Source organism: Cyprinodon tularosa, unplaced genomic scaffold (assembly GCF_016077235.1).
Source record: "Cyprinodon tularosa strain WSP-4 unplaced genomic scaffold, ASM1607723v1 ctg65, whole genome shotgun sequence".
Classification (NCBI taxonomy): Eukaryota; Metazoa; Chordata; class Actinopteri; order Cyprinodontiformes; family Cyprinodontidae; genus Cyprinodon; species Cyprinodon tularosa.
In genome coordinates this window covers 1036326-1057499 of record NW_024039396.1, presented here as the reverse complement: position 1 = coordinate 1057499, position 21174 = coordinate 1036326, and the positions used below count along the sequence as shown (strand labels likewise).

Genomic DNA, 21174 nt, shown 5'->3' with positions numbered 1-21174 from the left:
TGTGTCGCTAATAAGGTGGTAAAAATGGGATTTTTTTTCTAGCCACATGTGTACTGAAGAACATTTATATGAACATTTATATTTAGATCTAGTTTAGAATGGATTCAGAATAGTTTGCTACATGCACATAGATCTAAAATAGAAACACACACACCCACTATAGTCATCCCCTGACTAATTTATAACAGATATTTATTCACATAGCACATATGGCTCTAGATTCCAGCTTAGATTAGGTTTACTTAAAAATAAACAAATAGTTAAAAATATTTAGGTTTGTTAAAGCAAAAAGGTGTCTTTTGATTTCTTCATTGATCTCACAGAGGAGAAATGCGTTACATCAGCTCAAGTAGTGAAAGAAGAAGAATGTGCCAAAGGAAGAAAAAAGTGCATGGGATATATACAGTATATACAGTGCGTCCACATATGACAGCTTTATTTATTTATTTATTTTTATATTAGGATCATTTACATGTGCATTTATATACATGGATATTCATGATTATAATTGTAGTTATTGCAATGTGTCTCAAATATAGAGAAACAGGTTATTGCACAGGGTATCAAACAGTAAATTGCAGAATATACTTTGCACAAGTTATTGCCGTTGTTGTGTCATATTGTATAGTCTGGTTTTAGCAGGGACGAATGACCTGCAGTAGCGCACCTTTTTACAAACAGAGTGTAAAAATCTTTCACTAAAGGTGCTGCTTAGCTCCTCTATAGTCTGGTGCAGAGGTTGGAAGGTGTTGCCCATGATGGATGTGAGCTTGGACAGTACCCTACTCTCAGCCACTTCCTCCACTGAGTCCAGAGTGCAGCCCAGGACAGAAGCAACCTTTCTCACTACTTTGTTCAGTCTGTCCCGCTCTGTGCTGATGCCACCATAGAGTCATAAAAGGTTTTAAGAGGGGCCTGCTCACTTCAAAGGACCTCAGACTCCTCAGGAGATGGAGGCAGCTCTGGCCCTTCTTATACAGGGCGTCAGTGTTATGAGTCCAGTCAAGTTTGTTATTGACATGAACACCGAGGTATTTAAAAACTCTCCACAGTTTCTATGTCCAGCCCCTTGATGTTCATCAGGGAGTGAGGTGGGGGTGTATATATATATATATATATATATATATATATATATATATGTATGTATATATAAATAAATATATACATATCTCTTACTATACACACTCTCACACACATATATATAAATATAAATATATATATATATATATATATATATATATGTATATTTATATATATATATATATATTTATATATATGTGTGTGTGAGAGAGTGTGTATAGTAAGAGATATGTATATATATATATATATATATATATATATATATATATATATTTGTGTATACATGTATAAATGTGTTTGTGTATATAGTAATAAAAATTTATAAAAATGTATGAGCGCCTGTGCTTTGCGAAAAACATGCATCCTATCAGATTATACTATTCTCTTAGCTCCACTTAGAATATTTAAACAAACTGAACCATTTGCTTATAATTTGTTCAATTTCAACGAGTTTAACTTGATTAAAATTGATTCTGTGCCTCCTTATTAAATCACACTGAGCGGAGCTGTTGACCGCCCCAAGATGGCGCCACCAACTCTCGTCAGCGTCCAAAGGCGAAAGCGATCGATGCGTGTTCTACTATTATATGTCTATTAAATAGACACTTTCCAGTCCAGGGCGGGTACAGGTGTCTCGGGGTGTGGACGGACGGACCGCCCTTGTCCTCACTTGCCACCAGGAACGCAATAACCTCCAAAAATGTCACACTTCATGCATGCGCACTATGAGAATTGCAGTCCAAGAAATGTACGCGCGCAGTGTCTATTTCAGTGAGCCACTCACATGAGCCCTGATATCTATATATCTACCCTCTTGCATCTCCTTGAGTCACGGACAAGGACACTCTTGAGCATTTCAAACCAACTTTTAAAGGTGAGTAATTCCTAAATGAGACATAAACAAGCATCAGACTAAAGATCTTGTGCTTCAATTCTGATTCTAATTGAACAATGGGTTCTCAGTGAATATGCAGAAAATTTATTATGTTCATCCATTCTGATATGTATAGACTTAAGGAGGAACTAAGAGCTTCTATCATGTCTGAAGAGTAAGTTATTCAAATACCTCATACTCATTTAGTACACACATGCATATCAAACACAATTAACCATTTTTTCTCTTTGTCTTATGGACACCAATTTTTCCTTCAGCACCCATCAGGTGAGTCACGGTGGATTCTATGGGTTTATACCAGTGATCAAAACATTGTATTAGGACAGCTTTTGCAAATAGATTTCTAGCATTAAGAAATTATGTAATTATGTTTCAATCTTTGTGCTTAACACTGCTACTACTGTTGTGTATAAAAAATAAATTTATATTAGGAGAAAAGAAAACATGTTGCATTTCTGAAAAATGTAAACTTAAGATTTTTTTCATCTTTTATAGAAACCAAAGCCAAAAATCACTGCATCACGCAGATTGTTCTTGAAGGTTTGTTCTGTATAAATGATCTGTAACTTTACTCAAGTATGCAAACTCTTTAAACACAGGAAAACTCTGTTGTTTTTTTTCCCTTCTTCTTCTTCTAAAGACTAAACTGTTAAAGAAGGCAATGATTATGCTGGAGGAGGAAAAGCAAAGGAGACAAGCTGATCGAGAGAAGATCCTTGATGAGAGATTTCCAGCCCTCCAACTGTCAGGCCTGTCGATGCAAGAACTACAGGTTTACTTTTCACTTTAATTCAAAGCAATAACATATAAGTATCCCTATTTAAGTCCCACAGTTTTGGACATTAGAAAACCGGTATAGACTAAGGTATGACAAAGAACTACTTTTTAAAAATGAACCTGTACAGCAGGAGAGAAATACAGATCTCGGAAATAAATAAGTTAAAAAATAAAATAAAACACTGTGTGCTTGGTGGGAAAAAAAAGCATGTTCAGGAATTAAAAAAAAAGTTTTAAAGAAACGTGAAAAAAAGCACAATAAACACAATTGTAGAAAAAAGACCTCCAGAGGAAGTAAGAAAAAAAAACTGTGAAAGTAGTGATTAACATGTGTAGTGATTAAAGTCTGTAAAGCACATAATGAATAGATTAGAAACCTGTTAGTTTCTTTGGGTAAAGTTGAAGGGAAAGAACATTATATTTAGATCTAGCTTAGAATTGATTCAGAATAGTTTGCTAGATGCACATAGATCTAAAATAGACAGACAAAACACACATTACAGACTCACACAGACACACAAAGCCACTACAGTCATCCCCTAATTAATTATAACAAATATTTATTCACATAGCACATATGGATCTAGATTCCAGCAAAGATTAGGTTAATTTAAAAATAAACAAATACTAAAAAAGATTAGGTTTGTTCAAGAAAAAAGTTGTCTTGTGTTGTAGTGAGATGTGTGACTGAGTGAGTAAAGTGAGGAAGGGACATGCAGGAAGAGCCAGGGCCATAGATAAACTGCTGCATTATTTAGTAGTTCTTGATGCTTCTCCTTTAATATGATCATCTTCATCAGTCAGAAGCACAGGAGGAACATGGAGAACCTGTGAGAGCTATTGGGCAGCAGAGTTGGTTTCAATCATTTAAACTATCAGAAGTATTTCAAGGATAGCTTACTGTATTAATGTATTTATTCAGTTGGAGGTGCAGGGCATTCTAATACTGGGCTACACTGGGTCAATATGTGTACTAATTTATATATAGTAGCAAAAAATATTTACTTAGGTACAACACATTAGAGGAACCAGATGGGAATCGATCCCACCACCTCTCATGTTGAAGTTTTGCGTGTACACCTTTAAACCTTAATCATCTATATATGTCTAGGAAGCCAGGACTTATCATAATTCTGAAATGCATCAGAAGGTTGTTTATCATATTGTTTATATTTAGTTATGATTATTTCTGTATATTATCGCACAACTATTACCAGAGATGGGAAGTAACGAAGTACAAATACTTTATTACTGTACTCAAGTAGATTTTTCTGATATTTTTACTTTACTTTACTACTTATTTTTATGGTGACTTTTTACTTCTACTCCTTACATTTTTACACAAATATCTGTACTTTCCACTCCTTACATTTTAAAAAATTGGCTCGTTACTTTAGTTTTGAATCATTTCAATGGAGTTACCGTTATTATTTTTCACGTCATCAATACCAAATTCAATCTAATTGGATGGGAATCTACGTTGCATTTGACGCACCACTACAAGATGAATCGACAGATTCGGCGGTATTCATTCGCGGCAAATCATTGCAGCTTGGTGGCGGTGGCGTTAGCATAGTAGCATGGACGACGAGATGATTGAAAATGAACACAACGGAGATCTAGTCCTATTGGCAGACATCCATTTAAAATGTAGGCAATGGCATGAAAAAAGTGGTTTCTACTTTTACTTTTATACTTTAAGTAAATTTACAAGCCTGTACTTTGTTACTTTTACTTGAGTAACGAAGAGTATTTTTTAACACAAGTATCTGTACTTTTACTCAAGTACGGAAAGAGAGTACTTTTGCCATCTCTGACTATTACTATTATCATAGAACAAATGAAATAATGCAGACTTTAGGATACCTGCTCAAATGTAGTTCTCCTAGCTGTCCAGCAGATGTCGCTTTTCAAAACTATATCAAATCTATCAAGCATGGTGTCTGGTTTTGGCCAATTGTGTCAAATTGGTTCATGCGTCTTTGAAGCTGCCATCATTACTTAATTCCTGTTCATCACAACTCCTAGCAATAAGGTAAATTATTTGCATACTTGCCCGTAACCAGACATTTAGTACCATCTAAGTCATAACAAAATGGTTATTTGAAAATTCCAAGCAAACAGAAAAATACTTGTGAAAAAGATCGGGAAGCCTCTAAAATCAGCAGGATGACGACCCTCGAGGGCGGCGCCGACTTTTGGCATGCTTCTCTTAAACCTTATTGTCAAGAGTTATGATGATGAACAAACCATAGGTTTTTAGAAAATAGAAACTAATCCAGAAACATTACTCAGTTGTTACAGAAATTCGTATATATATTACACATTTTTTAAATATGTAGGTAACAAGATGATCACCTGAATTATTTAAGGTCTTTGACATTTTTAAAAATATTTTCCTATAAGAAAGAATCAGGAAGAGGATAGAAAACTAAAGACTTAAGTTCGGAAAGTGACATAGATTTACCACTGGGTCTAGTTCTGGACTCTGATTAGGCCATTCCATTCTGAGGGAAGGTTTTGATCTGAGTTGTCTTATTGCACTTCTGACTGTAGGTCTATAGGTTTTGTCCTGACGGCATGAACCTCTGTCAACTCGTTTGGAACTTCTTACAGCTTTCCTCTTTTTAAGTCTGTATTTAATAGTGTTGCACCAATGCCATTTTTTGGCCCTGATACCGATACCCGATACCTGGCTCTGCGATATCGTACCGATACCATCTGTTTGAAATTGATGTGTGTGTGTATATATGAAGAACTGCATCCTACTTGGATGTAAAATAATTGCCATCATGGCTTTGTCAATCTGCTGCCTATCTTTGTGAAGCAGACTAATACAAAGAGAATCCAGTAGAACTTTTTATTGCCTACCTGGAATCATTGACAATGGTTGAATAAACTTTTGAATCCCAAAATGGTATCGGTGCCCTATTTGTTGGTACTTGCCAATACCGATACCACCATTTTAGTGCTGGATCAGGGCCCCGCCCGATACTGGTATCGGTGCAACAATAGTATTTAATTTAATCTCTTGCCATCAATTCTCCTCAGCCTCAGTTTTGTACCTCAAATTACATTTAGCATGTATTTTGTCTTTGTGTTCTATTTTAATCTTTATTCTCTAAAAACCATTACTTCTCATCTGTATCCCTGCTTAAAAAAAATTATGCAGGTGTTCCTCTGTTTACAAAATAGGTTAATTCTGAATGGATATTATTTGAAGTCCCCAGGCTGAATGAAAATACAACAATTTAAAAAAAAAATATTATCAGTAATTTACATTTGTCTCTCAAATTGAGTCTAAGTAAAACATGTAACATAACAAAACACAGAAAGGTAGTTATTGCATTAACTCTATTGTATTCTTTCACACCATGTTAGTTATTAGATAAAAAAATAAAAAGGTTTGAATATTGCTGCAGCCAATTCACATTAAATAACCTTTGGTCTTAATGTATGAATCCCACAAACACCTGTGTGCAGATTGCATCAAAATGATTCTATCAGCTAAGAAATGGAACTGCAGCAAATTATTCAAAATTTTAATCATCTGCATATAAAATACAGTAATGTATATGTCAAAGCAAGCCTGATAAAAAAAAAAACGCTTCTGTTCACAGAATCTATGCAAAGAGCTTCACCAGAAAATTGATAAGGTCGATGAAGAGCGCTACGATTTTTCTGCCAAAGTGGCAATAAATGACAAAGAGGTAAGTAATTCAGCTCCAGCTGTAATATCTTATGATAGTTTTCTAAAATAATCTAACAGATATTTCTTCAATACGGTAAAACATAGAAAGGAACTGCACTAAAAACAGTTAATAATCAATGAAATTATGTCTGCTGCATGTTTTTCATTAGAAAGTGGACAGTTTTTGTTAATTCAGACACTTCTTTTTAAATTGTTAAGAATAGCTATAGTCTACTAATTGCTATATGTTGCAATAACCTCTTTAAAACAGGATAGATGAATACTGTAGATATTGCTGAGCACAGCATTCCTGAGATGTTTATTCTTGCTGAGATTATGCTGGCTTTTGATGTGTTGCCTTTGTCTTTGTAGAAAAGGGGGAAAAAAATCAATTGCAGACATATTTGAGAGACAATTGAAATCAACAAACACCATGGACATTTAAAAACCTGGTCATTGTTAAAAATATGTATATTTTTTTGTTTTGCACAAAGATACAGAACTTGTCTCTAAAGATCTTTGAGCTGAAGGGCAAGATGAAGAAACCAAATCTTAAGAAGGTGAGGATGTCTGCAGGAGCCATGCTGGGAGTTCTGCTGGGTGCGAAGGTAAAAGAGTCTGTGGACTTCAAGGCAAACCTAAAGACTGTGAAGAAGGAGGAGGAAAAGGTAAGGATATATAGTGGAATGTGTATGTAAGATGGCGATAAACCATTTCAACTGTTTAAAGGAAAACACGGTTATATATAAAACATAATACTAATAATAGGTGAATTTTAGAACCTTTAATCCCAAAAAGGTAAAAAAAAATTAAATCAAAATGAAATGCATCCGCGTTAATAAGCATGCATCTGCATTCTGACTGAGCATAAAATCATCTTCGATGTTTATTTAAAATGAACGGATTTAAATCTGTTCCACTGTCCTGCAGAAAGAAGAGGTGACCGACTGGCGTAAGAACGTGGACGCCATGTCTGGGATGGAAGGGAGGAAGAAGCTGTTTGATTCTGCCCAGTAGATTTGTGATTATTGTCGGAGTAATCATTGTTGAAGGGCTACTGATATGTACTCTAGATTCAGTTCATGTTGTGATCAATTCTAATACAGTTTGTGTTTGTATATGATTAAGGTGACCTTGCTGGGATCATTGTTGTTGAATACACACTAATGTATTATGGTATTCAGCTCTCTTGTGTGTCTATATGTCACCTAAGTAATATTACCTCATTATTAAACCACTTCTTTAGCACTGGCTTAAAATACAAATAGGCATAGAACAGTAAATATAAAAAAGTCTTAAGGTTATCCAAAAAACTTTGTACTTTTTTCTGTTTTACCGGATTGAAAGTCAATACACATTCTTATTGCAGTTTATACTAAAATCAGTCAATAATGCTTCACTCTAAGGTTTTGTATCCTTCAAAATATATGGGAAGTTACTGTGAATTATTGAGATAAAACAGTCTTATGATTCATGTCTAAATAAATACAACTTTGAAGCACAGTTTAGAAAGCTGTTGTTTTAAGGGGAACAAATGCCTGTTTATCCTTCAATAAACCTCCAGTATGTTCGCTGTATTTACTTGTTGTCCAACCTAAAATGTTGTTATTCATATATTAGACCTGTTTTTTTCATTTATATGTCCAACATTTTAATATTTAAACAGCTTTCTGTTCTCTACAAAAGTGACAATAAAACTATATAATTATTTCTGACTTTGTATATTCTTACCTTGGTTTCTGTAAAGGTTTCTCTTAAGGTCTGATATAATTTGCATTTATAGGACTGTTTTATGGTGCTTAGTGTAATATAAACACCATGAGAACACTCTGCATTCATGTTGTATAGCACTAAAGTTTAAAATGTCTCAATTTGCCTTACTGTACATTGCACTCTTTCTTATTGAACAAAATGAATGTTACCATTGGCCTGATTAATAAGCTAAAAGAAACAGCAGTAGGCGGAATGAAGTGGCTAGTGGTGCATAGGTTGGTATCTTATAAATAGCTTAGAGCACTAAAATAAAATGCTATTAAAAGATGTAGGGGACCTGACATGACCATATTTTAGTTCATATTGTTGATACTGAAGACTGGTTGCATCTTGGTTGGTTAATTCTACAGTAAACAACATCCAATTGTAGCAAATAATCGTTTTTAGCTCCTGAGTCAATGCTTTGTAGAACTACTTTTTTGCAGTTTCATGTTTTGTATTTAAATCTCATTGTCCTTCTGTACAGATCTTAAGCCTTTGCACCCTCTACGATGTGTTATTTCTGGATCATCCTGGATTTATCTTCATGTGCCCGACGGCTCTGATCATCTCTCCTGTCTTTTTTGCAGAAAGCATTCCCTAAGCATGATGCTACCATCAACATGTTTCACCATTAGGATGGTGCAATCAGAGTGAAGTCAAGTCAGTTTTCTGGCACTCTTCTGACACACAGGCAAACTGTATTCAATAATTAGTTTGATTGTAGATGTAATTTGGTGCATTGGGTTTTATTTGATGCTGTCAGAGTAAAAGGGGCTAAAGCGAACACTCCTCTCAACTGTGTTCATTGTTTTATGAAATAATTCTTAAAGCATGCGATCTTCTTCCTTCCCCTCATGATTATGGACTAATTTGTGTCGGCCAACATCCTTTTCATCCAAATAAAATATCAATAATTTATGTGCTTATGTTGTGAAAAATTCATAGTGGAAGCTTGAAGGTTCTTTGCAAAATTTCCACAATATCCCCACTGTGGGACAATAAATGGACTATTCTATTCTAAAATTTAAAAAATGAATCCTAAATATTTGTTAATGTTATATTTGTTTCCATAAATTGTCCTGTGGTGTAGAGCATTGGTTCCCAAATTATTCAGCTTCTGATCTGTTGATCCACAACTCAAACTTAAGTAATAGAAGAAGGTGTTGGGGGTAGCAGTACTTTGGTAATGTACTGAAATGTTTGTGGAGTATTTGGGTGGTGTACGGAAGAGGATTAAGGCCACTGGAAAGAAAAAAAAAAAGTTAACTGTTAGTTAACTGATTCTTAAATTTTATTTCAGTATTTCATGATTCTGACTTTAATCTCATAATTCTGAGTTTAATAAAAATAAAAATTCTGAGATTAAAGTCATAATTGTGAGAAAAAAGTCAGAATTCCAAGATTACAGTCAGAATTCTGAGATTAAAGTCAGTATTCTGTGATTAAAGTCAGAATTGTGAGAAAGTCAGAGTTCTGAGATTAAAGTCAGACCTCTGAGAAAAAAGTCAAAATTCTGAGATTAAAGTCAAAATTCCCAGATTAAAGTCAGAATTGAGCGATTAAAGTCAGAATTCCCAGATTAAAGTCAGAATTATGAGATTAAAGTCAGAATTCCCAGATTAAAGTCAGAACTGTGAGATTAAAGTCCGAATTGTGAGAAAAAGGTCAGAATTCTGGGTTAAAGTCAGAATTATGAGATTAAAGTCATAATTGTGAGAAAAAAGTCAGAATTCCGAGATTACAGTCAGAATTCTGAGATTGAAGTCAGAATCGCGGAAACCTGCGATTAAAGTCAGAATTCTGAGATTAAAGTCAGAATTGTGAGAAAAAAATCTGAATTCTGAGATTAAAGTCAGAATTGTGAGGAAAAAGTCAGAATTCTGAGATTAAAGTCATAATTGTGAGGAAAAAAGTAAAAATTCTCAGATTAAAGTCAGAATTCTGACCTTTTTTCTCATATTATACTGAAATAAAATGTAAAAATCGGGTAACTTTTTTTTGTTTATTTTCAGTGGCCCTAACCCTCTTCCGTAGATGTGACAGCAGGCGGTGGGGTCGATTAGAACTAGAATAACCAATGCCTTCTAGTAATACTACACATTTTTCAAGTTCTCTATATAATTTTAACGCACAAAACATCTTTAGATGGATGGATAATAACACTCATCTACCTCACGTAAACAATTAACACAACTACTAGCTGGTAGTTCCGCCCCTCCGCCTCTTCCCCCATCGTCTCCTTCCTCCGCTCTGAAGGTTTTCTGCCCTCCTAATATGGGCATAACATGTCCAGGAGGAAACGCCCCCTTACGGTGGAATCAGCTTTCTGATTGGTCAACTGTAACGCCAGTCATTAACGTTCGGGGCGGGACGCTGCTGTGGCCTGGAGAGTCCTGTCAACACTGACGAGAGTATCAGCTGCATTTCTACCGGGTTTAAAACGAAACCAGGGTAAGATGATGCATTTTTAATACATAGTGATTGTTACAGGAAATTATTTGACGTTACATGTAAGGCTTTACTGTTTCTCTGAACGGCTGGGATGAAACCCAGCATTGACTGTGAAGGTCTCCCATCCTTTTAGCTCCACCATACATTAGTAATGCTCCTGTTGTAAACAGCGGTTATTGCGGCTTATTCTGTTTATTTAACCCCTCTATTTAAAATAATCATAATGGATGAATATGTGCATGGTTTAGAGGAGAATCCGTCACTTTTTCTTTTTTTTTTTTTTTAGATCACCTTGTAATTGTGTTAGTACCCCTGTATAATTCAGATACCCCTGTTTTTGTCACCCAGATCCCCCTCAGTTTTATTTCTGTTGAATATTGTTTTGTTGTTTTTCTGCCACCAGTTCTTCGGATGTCCAAGTACAAACTGCTCTTGCTGAGGCATGGAGAGGGGGCCTGGAACAAGGAGAACCGCTTCTGCAGCTGGGTGGACCAGAAGCTTAGTGAGGATGGAGTGAAAGAAGCCCAGGATTGTGGCAGGCTTCTGAAGGAGCAGGGCTACAAGTTTGACTTGGTGTTCACCTCCATACTCAGCCGCTCCATCCAGACAGCATGGCTGGTGTTGGAGGCAATGGGCCAGGAGTGGGTCCCAGTTGTAAAGTCCTGGAGGCTTAATGAACGCCACTATGGGGCCCTGATCGGACTCAACAGGGCTGAAATGGCTCTGCAGCATGGAGAAGAAAAGGTCAAGCTGTGGAGAAGGAGCTATGACATCACTCCACCACTGATTGATGAATCCCACCCTTACTATTTGGAGATCTACAATGATCGCAGATACACCACATGTGATGTGCCGAAGGAGAATCTCCCCCGAGCAGAGAGCCTGAAAGAAGTTCTGGACAGGCTGCTGCCATATTGGAACAGCACCGTGGTCCCAGAGATACAGAAAGGCAAAACTGTGCTGATTTCAGCTCATGGAAACAGCTGCAGGGCCCTCCTCAAACACTTGGAAGGTATGCTGTTTTAATCCCATTTCTATGTGGGACTAATTTAGTGAAATCAGTTGATACTTCTCCTCTTTAAAGGCCACTCTTACCCATAAGAGTCACTGAATTAGGAAGTGCATACAGTAATTCAGCTCCAGAAATGGAAGCATGAACCTGTGCAAAAAGGTCATCAAGTTTATGTTACATTTAACTGTAATATGAAATCCCTGCTGACCTTTTACTTCACTTGTAGGTGTTTTTTGGTCTCAGTGGGCCATCTCTCTATTTATTCCATCAATAACTTTTACAAGATAACTCATCTTTAAAGTTTACTAAACATTTTGCATTATTACCAATTAAGAAAAAAAAAAAATTGATATTCAAAAGTTTGATACGGAACTAAGAACCTTATCTTTATCAGAGATGGGAAGTAACGAAGTTGTCATGATGGGTTCACTGAAGGCGACCCAGTTATGCAGAACACCTCTGACGGACACAAGGATGAAAAGTTCAACAGTTTATTAAAGCACAAACACACAGAATGTACTGATTCTGGTTCGGGGCCTGGATACTGGTTCACCGGAGTCTGCGTGAGAGACAGCACAGTTAGCGGTTTGCTGGCAGGGTTTAACTTCCAGAAGTTCACTGATTGTACCTTGAGGGTTCTTGAGGTTAACTTTGGGAGAGTCACTGTTGGTTCTGGAGAAGGGTTCATCAGCAGAGTCCGTTTGCTGCTTCAGCGTCTCACGTCTTGTTAGAACAGACCTTGGCTTGGAAGTCCCATCTCAGTCCTGAGCTGCTTGAGGTTTCTCAGAGGGATCTTCAGGGTTTGGCTCAGAGGGTCGGCTCGGCAGGTTAGCTCTTCCAGAGCTTTCTCAGAGGAGGCACAGGTTTCCTGGAAGACAGAGATAATAGTTAGAATCCAGACTGGATTCAAAGTCATGGAGATACTCAGAGGATCTAGGCTTTAGCGCTGACCAACTGGAACAACACTGCGGCGTTGAGGCAAGGTCTGAAGACAGCTTAAGTAGTGGATCCTCTGATGATCTTGACGAGCTGCAGCTGTGCAGGGAGCTCCCTCAGAGGATCCACGGCGGACTCTGCTGGAGAAAGATGGGATTTCTCCAGCTCCCAACAGAAGTACAAATACTTCGTTACTGTACTCAAGTAGATTTTACTGATATTTTTACTTTACTTTACTACTTATTTTTATGGCGACTTTTTACTTCTACTCCTTACATTTTTACACAAATATCTGTACTTTCTACTCCTTACATTTTAAAAAATTGGCTCGTTACTTTAATTTTCACGTCATCAATACCAAATTCAATCTAATTGGATGGGAATCTACGCTGCATTTGACGCACCACTACAAGATGGATCGACAGATTCGGCGGTATTCATTCGTGGCAAATCATTGCAGCTTAGTGACGTTAGCATAGTAGTATGGACGACGAGATGATTGAAAATGAACACAACGGAGATCTAGTCCTATTGGCAGACATCCATTTAAAATGTAGGCAACGGCATGAAAAAAGTAGTTTCTACTTTTACTTTTATACTTTAAGTAAATTTACAAGCCTGTACTTTGTTACTTTTACTTAAGTAAATAAGTTTAATCAGTACTTCCACTTTTACCAGAGTAGTTTTTAATACAAGTATCTGTACTTTTACTCAAGTGCGGAAAATGAGTACTTTTGCCATCTCTGATCTTTATGTTTTATAATGTGACAAGAGGATTAGATGTACTACATTTTCCGTTTAAATTAACTGACATTCACCTGTGTGATGTCTAACAGTTGTCTTTCAGGATTGTCCTGCGATATTGTCTTGATTCCCACATACCGTATTTTCTGGAATATAAGCTGCTACTTTTTTCCCACACTTTGAACCATGCAGCTTATAAGAAGGTGCAGATATTCTGTGGATTTTTCCTAACCGCCAGTGGAGGCTAATAAGGGGGCTAATTTTCGTTTCAATCTGAAAAACTCACACGAAGAGCAAAGACGATTAGAAGAAATGTGTCAATACAATTACTTTGTCTTTGGCACTCAGACCTTGACAGGAAACATAGCGCTGAACTTTGATTGATATGAATGAACAGGAGTAAACAACAGTTTATTCAGTTGAATTTCCGCCTAGGCTCCATTTAGCACAGAAGCAAAACGGAGAACAAATTTCCCCAGTTCACACATTTTGGCATTTATTTTTGCTGCATTAAAGCTGCCGAACCAATGAAGAGACTGGGCTCAACTCCTGCAGAGCTGAAATAAAGAGCCGACAAAGCCCCATCCTTTAAAAGAAGTTCTTATTGCTGTAAGCCAACAAGCTAACGGGAGCTAGCATTATTCCTCGTCCCTACTCCAGGGGCTACATGTAGAGCTCCCCCTACAGGTTTGGTGGAAGACAGTTCAGTGGATATCAGAGGCAATGCCCAGTGCAGCTTATATATATACTTTTCACGTTATTTAAAAAAAATGTAGTTTATAGTAAGGTGCGCCCTATAGTCCAGAAAATCCGATAATCCCACAGCATAATACTGACACTATCTTGTCTCAATCTAGAAAACAGGTTGATGGTGATGTGTGATGTTAGATTGCTTTAGCACATAGCACTATTATAGCATTTTGTGAATTCAAAGGACGTCAAAGCGCTTTTCAATACGTTCAGTCGCTCACTCACACAAAAAGGTTTAAGTTTGAGCTCAGCATTTTTCTTGTGAACCTAATCAGCAACCATTTTGCTTTGGTCTGTACCATCAAATCCTGGAAAAGACATAAATATCCCTCTTTGTAATGTGACAAGATAACATAGGAAGTACATGGAGTTATTGTTTTTTCTCCTCAGGACTCACCCATGATTGATGGGTCGTGGAAAACATCTTACTTTCTGAAGGTTAAGAACGCTTCTTTATTTCTGCTTCAGTCAAACCTGTAAGAGATTAAAGCCTTTGTATCCAAAAAGCTTGATTGTTAATTTCAACGTATGAATTTATTAGCTATCCCTTAGCAATTTATTAGCAATCTCTTCATACTGAGCTTCCATGTAGTGAGAGTTTTAAGAAAACTTTCTTTTAACAGGAGGAAACTTCCAAGAGAAGCTGGCTAGAGGTAAACAAATAAAAAGAAAATAAAGCTGGTGACAGCAATAACTTCAGACCATGCATATTAGGGAAGTGGTTGGATAATCTAGCAGTGAGGAAGAGTAGTCAGCATTTCCTGCTGCAATTTAAGCATATAGCAGCAAAACTACAGAGAAAACTCAGGTTTACGTAATCTGCTTTGGCTATAAGCTTTACAACAACATGAAAACAAGTAAATTATAACGAAACAGGAAGTTAAAGTAACAGAGAACAGCTCTATATAATTAACATTAAAAGTACAATCAGGGTAAAGTGGCTTTTCGTGCTTTTTTATATAACTCACAATATTTTTAGAGGTAATAGCGACATATCTTGGTATTTATAAGGATAATAATAACAAAAGTATAATATCTTATATTCAGAATTCTTTTCTGAACCAATGTTAAAAAAGCATCAACTTAACTGTTGTTGAATTTAGAAAATAAAACCAATCAACTGTAAATTGACAGACACTATTTACATTTATAACTCTTATAAAAGTCTCTTCTTTTAACAGGTATTTCAGATGAGGAGATCGCCAAAGTGACTTTACCAACGGGGATACCTGGGCTACTCGAGCTGGACGGGAACCTCAAACCGGTGAAACCTCGACAGCTGCTGGGAGACCAGGCTAAGATTCAGGCAGCCATTAAAAAGGTGGAGGACCAGGGCAAAGCCAAACAAGCAACTTGACTACATGCACACTGTTCTCCCCACCTGTTTGCTGGATTATTACATCCAGTGTAACCCAAAGTCTTAAGCAGATTTGATTTGTTTTGCATAACGAGAGCCAATAACAACAATTGCAGTAGTTAGATTTTTAAACAATAGGTCGAAATGTTTCAGATACAATACAACATATGGGAGTTTTGGCTTCAGCAGGATATAGTCTCTAAACACTGGAGATCTGGCAGATCAGGAAAAACAAGTACTCCGTGTTTTAGGAGGCTGTTGTACTGTGTTTTGTGTGTAAATGTTGAGGAAAACACTGTTCTTTGTCTAATATGCGTTTAACCATATTATTTATTTACTCATAACAGCAATTTGCAGAAGCTAATAAAGCTAAAAAACACAAACCATAAAGCTGTTATTAGTCATTTTAAAATGTTTTCCTGTTACATTAGGACTATTCCTTTATGTATGTGCTTTTTGTATTTTAGATGCTCTACAGGTTTGTTACAGATTTTTCTTACATTTACTGGATAAATTAATACAGTAATAAAATGTACGTCATGAAAATGAAAAGTTAGCTCACTCTCTCCAGTATATTTTTAAATATGAGCCACATGCATACTGTACCAACGCAAATAAATCCCTCATATGCTTGAAATATACTTTTTATTTAAAAAAATGTCATATCTGATAAAATAAAAGTGAGGATTGCAGCTCAAGGTGAAGCTATGACCACCAGTTCTACACTTTTAGTGAGAATATATTTAAGTATGCGGTCCTCTACTGAAACATTGTGCTAACTAGTAAAGGATTATTTTGTGCAGCTATAAAAAAATATGGTACAAACTGCAAATTCATTGTGATAAAGTAAAATAGTTGCAGTGGTTCCTAAACTTGTCTTGCTGACCCTTTCTTTGGTTTACAAGAAAGTTTCCTGTCATTTAATTTCTACCAGTCTCCCCATGTTTTGTTATGGTTATTGTTTTATGATCTAATTTGTGCAATACCTGTGTTTTCCTGTTATGTTTGCCATCGCTGGTATTTTGTGCAACGGCTTTTCATGACAATAAATGGACAAATACTTGAAGGTAAACAACACTGATATTTGCCATTGTCTTCAACCCCAATAGTTTTCACTTGAAATGTTGCTATATAATATAAAATGCATTTTAAATTTTCATTCTTGAGTACTTTCTTTATGGTTTTTGCAAAGCTTTGTCCCATCTGGTTTAAATTTATTACCTCCACCAAGGAGGTTATGTTTTTAGGAGAGTTTGTGTATGTTTTGTTGTCTGTCTTACTCTCTTTTTACAGGATAACTTTAAAAGTTATGGATGAATTTTAATGATATTTTTCAAAGAAGTGTCCCTCATACCTAAATTTAGTAATGATCCAGATCATGTATAAGTTATAAGTCACAATTCCGGACAAAATTCACTGCTGAGCAGAGGTCTGTGGTCTCCGGGGGCTTTTATATTTTAAGAAATATAGAGGCATGTCTAATTAAGGCTGATAAAACTATGAAAAAAGATATAAAAATATTTGATTGTTTAGAGAGTTTACTCATTTAGTGTTGGTTGTTTACTGAAGCCTGAAGGTAATTAACACCTTGAAGACACAACTAATAGAGCCAGAGCAGAAGCTCTTTTTTGTAATATTTTCTGTTACTAAACCATTAGGGCAGAGAAACTTCTCACACACCCGTTTTTATGTAAATGTTAAATCTCTGTTCATTTCAACCAACAATAGGGCAAGTGAGTTAATAAGGTAACTCTAAATAAGTTGATTTATGTGTAGACTGAAAGCTGCAATGTTTAAAATACGGTTTTTGTTTTTGTAGATTTTTGGTGTATGAAAAAACTAATCTAACATTAGATATTGCAAAGATTAACTTTCTGAATCATGCTGAATTATACAATTCAGTTCCATCACAACATGCAGAACTTTAAAAGAAAAAAATCAGTCAAGTTGGATTTTTAAAACTACCATGTTTTATGTGCAACACTAAATGGGAGGAAATTAGATTTATAGAGCTTTTCTTTTGAGCTATGTGTCTCTCACAGCTTTGCATATCTCGAAAAAAATAGAAATGACCAAAGCTCAGCTGAATTGGACGAAAAGTTCTTCCGTTTTTTCACCAGACCTTTGCACTACATGAATATCCTTTGACCAAGTACATTTTCTCCGTTTCTGGAAAGAGAACTGTCAAGTTCCTGGTGTTCGCAGCCTCTAAACCACACATTATACAGGATTATCCAGGGTTATCTTAATATACCGGTATCTTCTGATCAACTTTGATCGGTTTAAGTAAGGAGCAACATTCGGTGTGTAGGTCCAAAATATTCCAAGTTTGACCACATAGATCTTTTTTAATAAAGGGCCAGCTTACAGAATAACTGACAGGAAACTCCCGAAAACAAATGAAGCTCTAGCGGAAGTTCAATTGAAGAAACTCTGACTTACCTCCATCAATCAGAAGCCGGTCCGTCTCTGAAGCGAGCCAATCAGCTTCGAACTACTCCACCACGAAGCCCAATCAGTGTCCTGCTTCCACTTTATAAACTCCCTCAAATCTCACCCCAGCCGCTATCCTGCAATCGCAATGTCGGATTTCGATTCAGACGACAATTCACCCACCTCCATCCCCTTCTCCGCCATCGCAGCTGAATCGTCCTTCATGACACGACTTCACCTCAACCTCATCAGAGAGTATTAATCCCAGTTGTCACCATCCCTCATCTCATCGCATTGGTCCGGCAGAAGACCACCATGTTGAGCCCGGTTCTGCCAGAGGTTTCTTCCCAAAGGGGAGTTTTTCCTCTCCACTGTCGCTTCATGCTTGCTCATCATGGACAGTTCACGGTACCTGCATCACCAATATATATCCTGAGTCTGAGTGAAGCCCCGGCGTCAGCTCCCTCAGTCTTCTAGTCCCACAATTCTGCCCAGCAGATCACCTTGTCAACCAGCTCGGATTAAACCACCACCAGTTTCAGGCCAGGGGGAACATCCCTATTCACATTCATCTACTCATGCATGTTAAAGCATAATTCAAGATGAATGTTCCTGCCGAGGTCTGAGCGCCAAAGACTATACTTTCTTATCAATAAATTCTTCGAATGATCTTTTCTCTCTGTGTGAGTTTTTCAGATTGAACTAATTATACTGAATAGAATGGATTAATGAAGGATATCAGTTTAAAGGGGCTAAATGCAAATGTAAGACATATTTTTAGGTTCTTTGTTTGTGAAATTCTACTTTTCACTATCTCTTAACTTCAATTGTATAATTTTGTTTAAAAAATGAAATACAGATAAAATACATGGTTTTGGTTTTAACTTCAGAAGATATGAAGACATTTAAGAGGAGTACACATCAACTGCATTTATAAAATGAATGCATGTACAAACATATCTGCACTATGCAACAAATAAAATATTGTAGCTTCAGCAGGCGGAGCTCAGCACTTTCTGCACTGCTTATAAACCCTCCAGATGATCTTCAGCTGCTGATTTCCAGCAGCAAAAAGCACTCTTGTCTGCATCCCAGGTAAGTTTGATCATCATATTTGGTGCATTATATTGTTGTGAATATTAAGGAGCATTGCTTTCAACATTTAGGAGACTTGTTTAAGAAAAAAACAAAAGCAACTTTCGCATTTACAGTAGATTCAGGAAACATGTTTTCATTTGTTCTGTCTGTCTTTTTATTATATCTTTTTATAAGCAGATCTCTTTAAACGGAACATTATTTTAATCATAATCTGTTTCTCATGAGAGTTTAAAAGAAGAACTGTTTCCTATTTCAACACATTTTAATTTATTGTTAATCTACAAGCTCAATCAGAACTATCCTGGACAAGAAATATTTGCATTTAGGAAATATTTCCCAAATGTTGAATTTGAACTTATTTAACCTCCATCATCTTATAGATGGGATGAAAAAGGTTATCTGAGGCATTTTTATTGGTAAAGAGATTGTTTGATCTATATCATAAAGGCAATAGCTACTTTGAAGGATTTGTTTCCCCAAATTTTTGGTTTCAAATAGCGTCAGTTAACTTTTGAATACAATTTTTTGCCAATTTTATTTCAAATAACCAATAAATTTGAAAACAATATTAACAATAATTGCTAGAAAATTTTTAACTCTGAGCTTGAAAATAACAATTCTGTAAAATTATATGTATCAATAATGATAATAGTTATATTACATCATAAATATTAAAAACGTGCTATTATAAAACTAAAGATGTTATGAAATATTTTTGGTATTTTCGCTTTGACAAAACCTGAACATCTTTTAATCTTCCTTTCCCTCAAATCTGCCTTATTAGTACAGACATTGGTTCTGTCCAAATCAGGACTGAGAACCGTCGCTTGTTTTTAAAACCTGTTTCTCATACACTGAGCAGATGTGTGGCTGTGGACGCTCAGAGGTGGACATGCCAAGTGTAGTCTGACTCCGATTCCTTAGATGGTCTTGAAGATAAAAGCTGCGACCACATTGGCCTGCAGTAAATGGAAGCACAGGCTTGTCTGGTTGGGGACTGAAAATCAGTTTGTAGCACCAGAGCCTGCTCACCTCCTTCTCTGTGTCACTGAGGTCAAATCGCGTAAAAATAATGGCTGTGCACAAACAATGACATCTTTTTACTGCACCTTTCAGAAGTATTTACAACCGTGATGCAAATGTATTTTAACAATTTACATAATGGACCTTGGTATTGAATGAATAGGTAAGGCTTTATGGTTTTTACAATATGTAACAAAAACATCTCTGCTGTATGGCAGAAACTTTGCATTTCCAAATAATAAAAAAAAGAAGAAAGGCAAATCTTGCTCCTAAAATAAAATTTACAATGTTTGGTCAAAGGTATTTGTTCTTTTCAGTCCTTTTCACAGAAAATATATAGATAAAACCAAAACAGAACATGAGGGGGTGAGTAGCTATTTTTAGCAAGAAAACCAAATGATTTAGAATAGAAGAACAAGGTTTTTTCTGTAGGGAAAACAATCTGAATAATGTAGGATGCATGTGTTTTTAGCCCTTTTTCTTGTGATACTTGTAGAAAACATTCAGTCTAACTATTTACATTCAGAGGTCATGTGGTTTATAAGCAGCTATTCAACCTTTGTCATTTAAATCCGAATGTTGTTTGAAGGTGTCACAGGCTTGTTGAACATCAATAAGAAAATATCATCATGATGGTAAAGGACACAGCAGGCAGGTCAGAGAGAAAGCTGTAAAGAAGATTAAAGCAGGGTTAGCGTGTATAAAATATCTCAAACATGTGGCACAATGCAAACTTGCAAAGACTGCAGTTTGCAGTCCATCTTAACTGAATGAAACAAGCAGAAAAGAGCATGGTGGTAAGTTGATACCCCTGTAGGAGCTGCACAGATCCGCATCTCAGGTGGAAAAATCTGTTTGACAGATATTATCTCATTACTACATATATTTAGCCTTTATGAAACAGTCTTGAGAAGAGAGCTTCTCATGTCAGAAAGCAATAAAGAGGCCGACTTTCAGTTTGCCATAAGCTTTATAGGAACCTTTTGACCAAACAAAATATTATATGAGACCGGAAGCTAGAATTGCATCTCAACCAAGAACACAGCATTACTAATATGGCGGTGGTAGCCGCATTATGTGGGGCGATCTTATTCAGAAATGGCAGGGAAGCTGATCCAAGCTGATGGGAAGATACAGGGGGTTAAAAAGAGGGTAGTTTTATGAAAATACAG

At 36.3% G+C, this 21174-nt stretch overlaps 3 protein-coding genes across 3 annotated transcripts in view; all 3 read left to right on the top strand.

Moving 5' to 3' along the window:
• Positions 1 to 1818: 1818 nt before the first annotated feature.
• Positions 1819 to 8153, top strand: LOC119799140 (troponin I, slow skeletal muscle-like). Its single transcript, XM_038308927.1, has 8 exons — positions 1819 to 1954; positions 2091 to 2129; positions 2233 to 2242; positions 2471 to 2515; positions 2616 to 2747; positions 6373 to 6462; positions 6938 to 7111; positions 7374 to 8153. The coding sequence occupies exons 2-8, from the start codon at positions 2119 to 2121 to the stop codon at positions 7458 to 7460; spliced, it is 549 nt and encodes a 182-aa protein (XP_038164855.1). The 5' UTR covers positions 1819 to 1954; positions 2091 to 2118; the 3' UTR covers positions 7461 to 8153.
• Positions 8154 to 10531: 2378 nt separating this feature from the next.
• On the top strand, positions 10532 to 15880 carry bpgm (2,3-bisphosphoglycerate mutase). The gene is made up of 3 exons (XM_038308923.1): positions 10532 to 10649; positions 11053 to 11661; positions 15273 to 15880. Exons 2-3 carry the CDS (start codon positions 11061 to 11063, stop codon positions 15446 to 15448), a joined length of 777 nt encoding a protein of 258 aa, XP_038164851.1. The 5' UTR covers positions 10532 to 10649; positions 11053 to 11060; the 3' UTR covers positions 15449 to 15880.
• Positions 15881 to 18913: 3033 nt separating this feature from the next.
• LOC119799148 (caldesmon-like) overlaps positions 18914 to 21174 on the top strand; it is a 33099-nt gene continuing 30838 nt past the window's right edge. The window contains exon 1 of the mRNA XM_038308936.1: positions 18914 to 18976. The gene's annotated coding sequence lies outside the window, so the exon portion shown is untranslated. The remainder of the gene's footprint in view (positions 18977 to 21174) is intronic.

What these genes read in the sequence shown, in the direction of transcription:
- bpgm (XM_038308923.1), top strand. Translation starts at nt 11,061, where the DNA reads ATGTCCAAGTACAAACTGCTCTTGCTGAGGCATGGAGAGGGGGCCTGG. An exon ending in CCTCCTCAAACACTTGGAAG is followed by an intron (nt 11,662 to 15,272) that starts GTATGCTGTTTT and finishes TTCTTTTAACAG; the next exon opens with GTATTTCAGATGAGGAGATC.
- LOC119799140 (XM_038308927.1), top strand. An exon ending in CACGCAGATTGTTCTTGAAG is followed by an intron (nt 2,516 to 2,615) that starts GTTTGTTCTGTA and finishes CTTCTTCTAAAG; the next exon opens with ACTAAACTGTTAAAGAAGGC. An exon ending in TGGCAATAAATGACAAAGAG is followed by an intron (nt 6,463 to 6,937) that starts GTAAGTAATTCA and finishes TTTTGCACAAAG; the next exon opens with ATACAGAACTTGTCTCTAAA.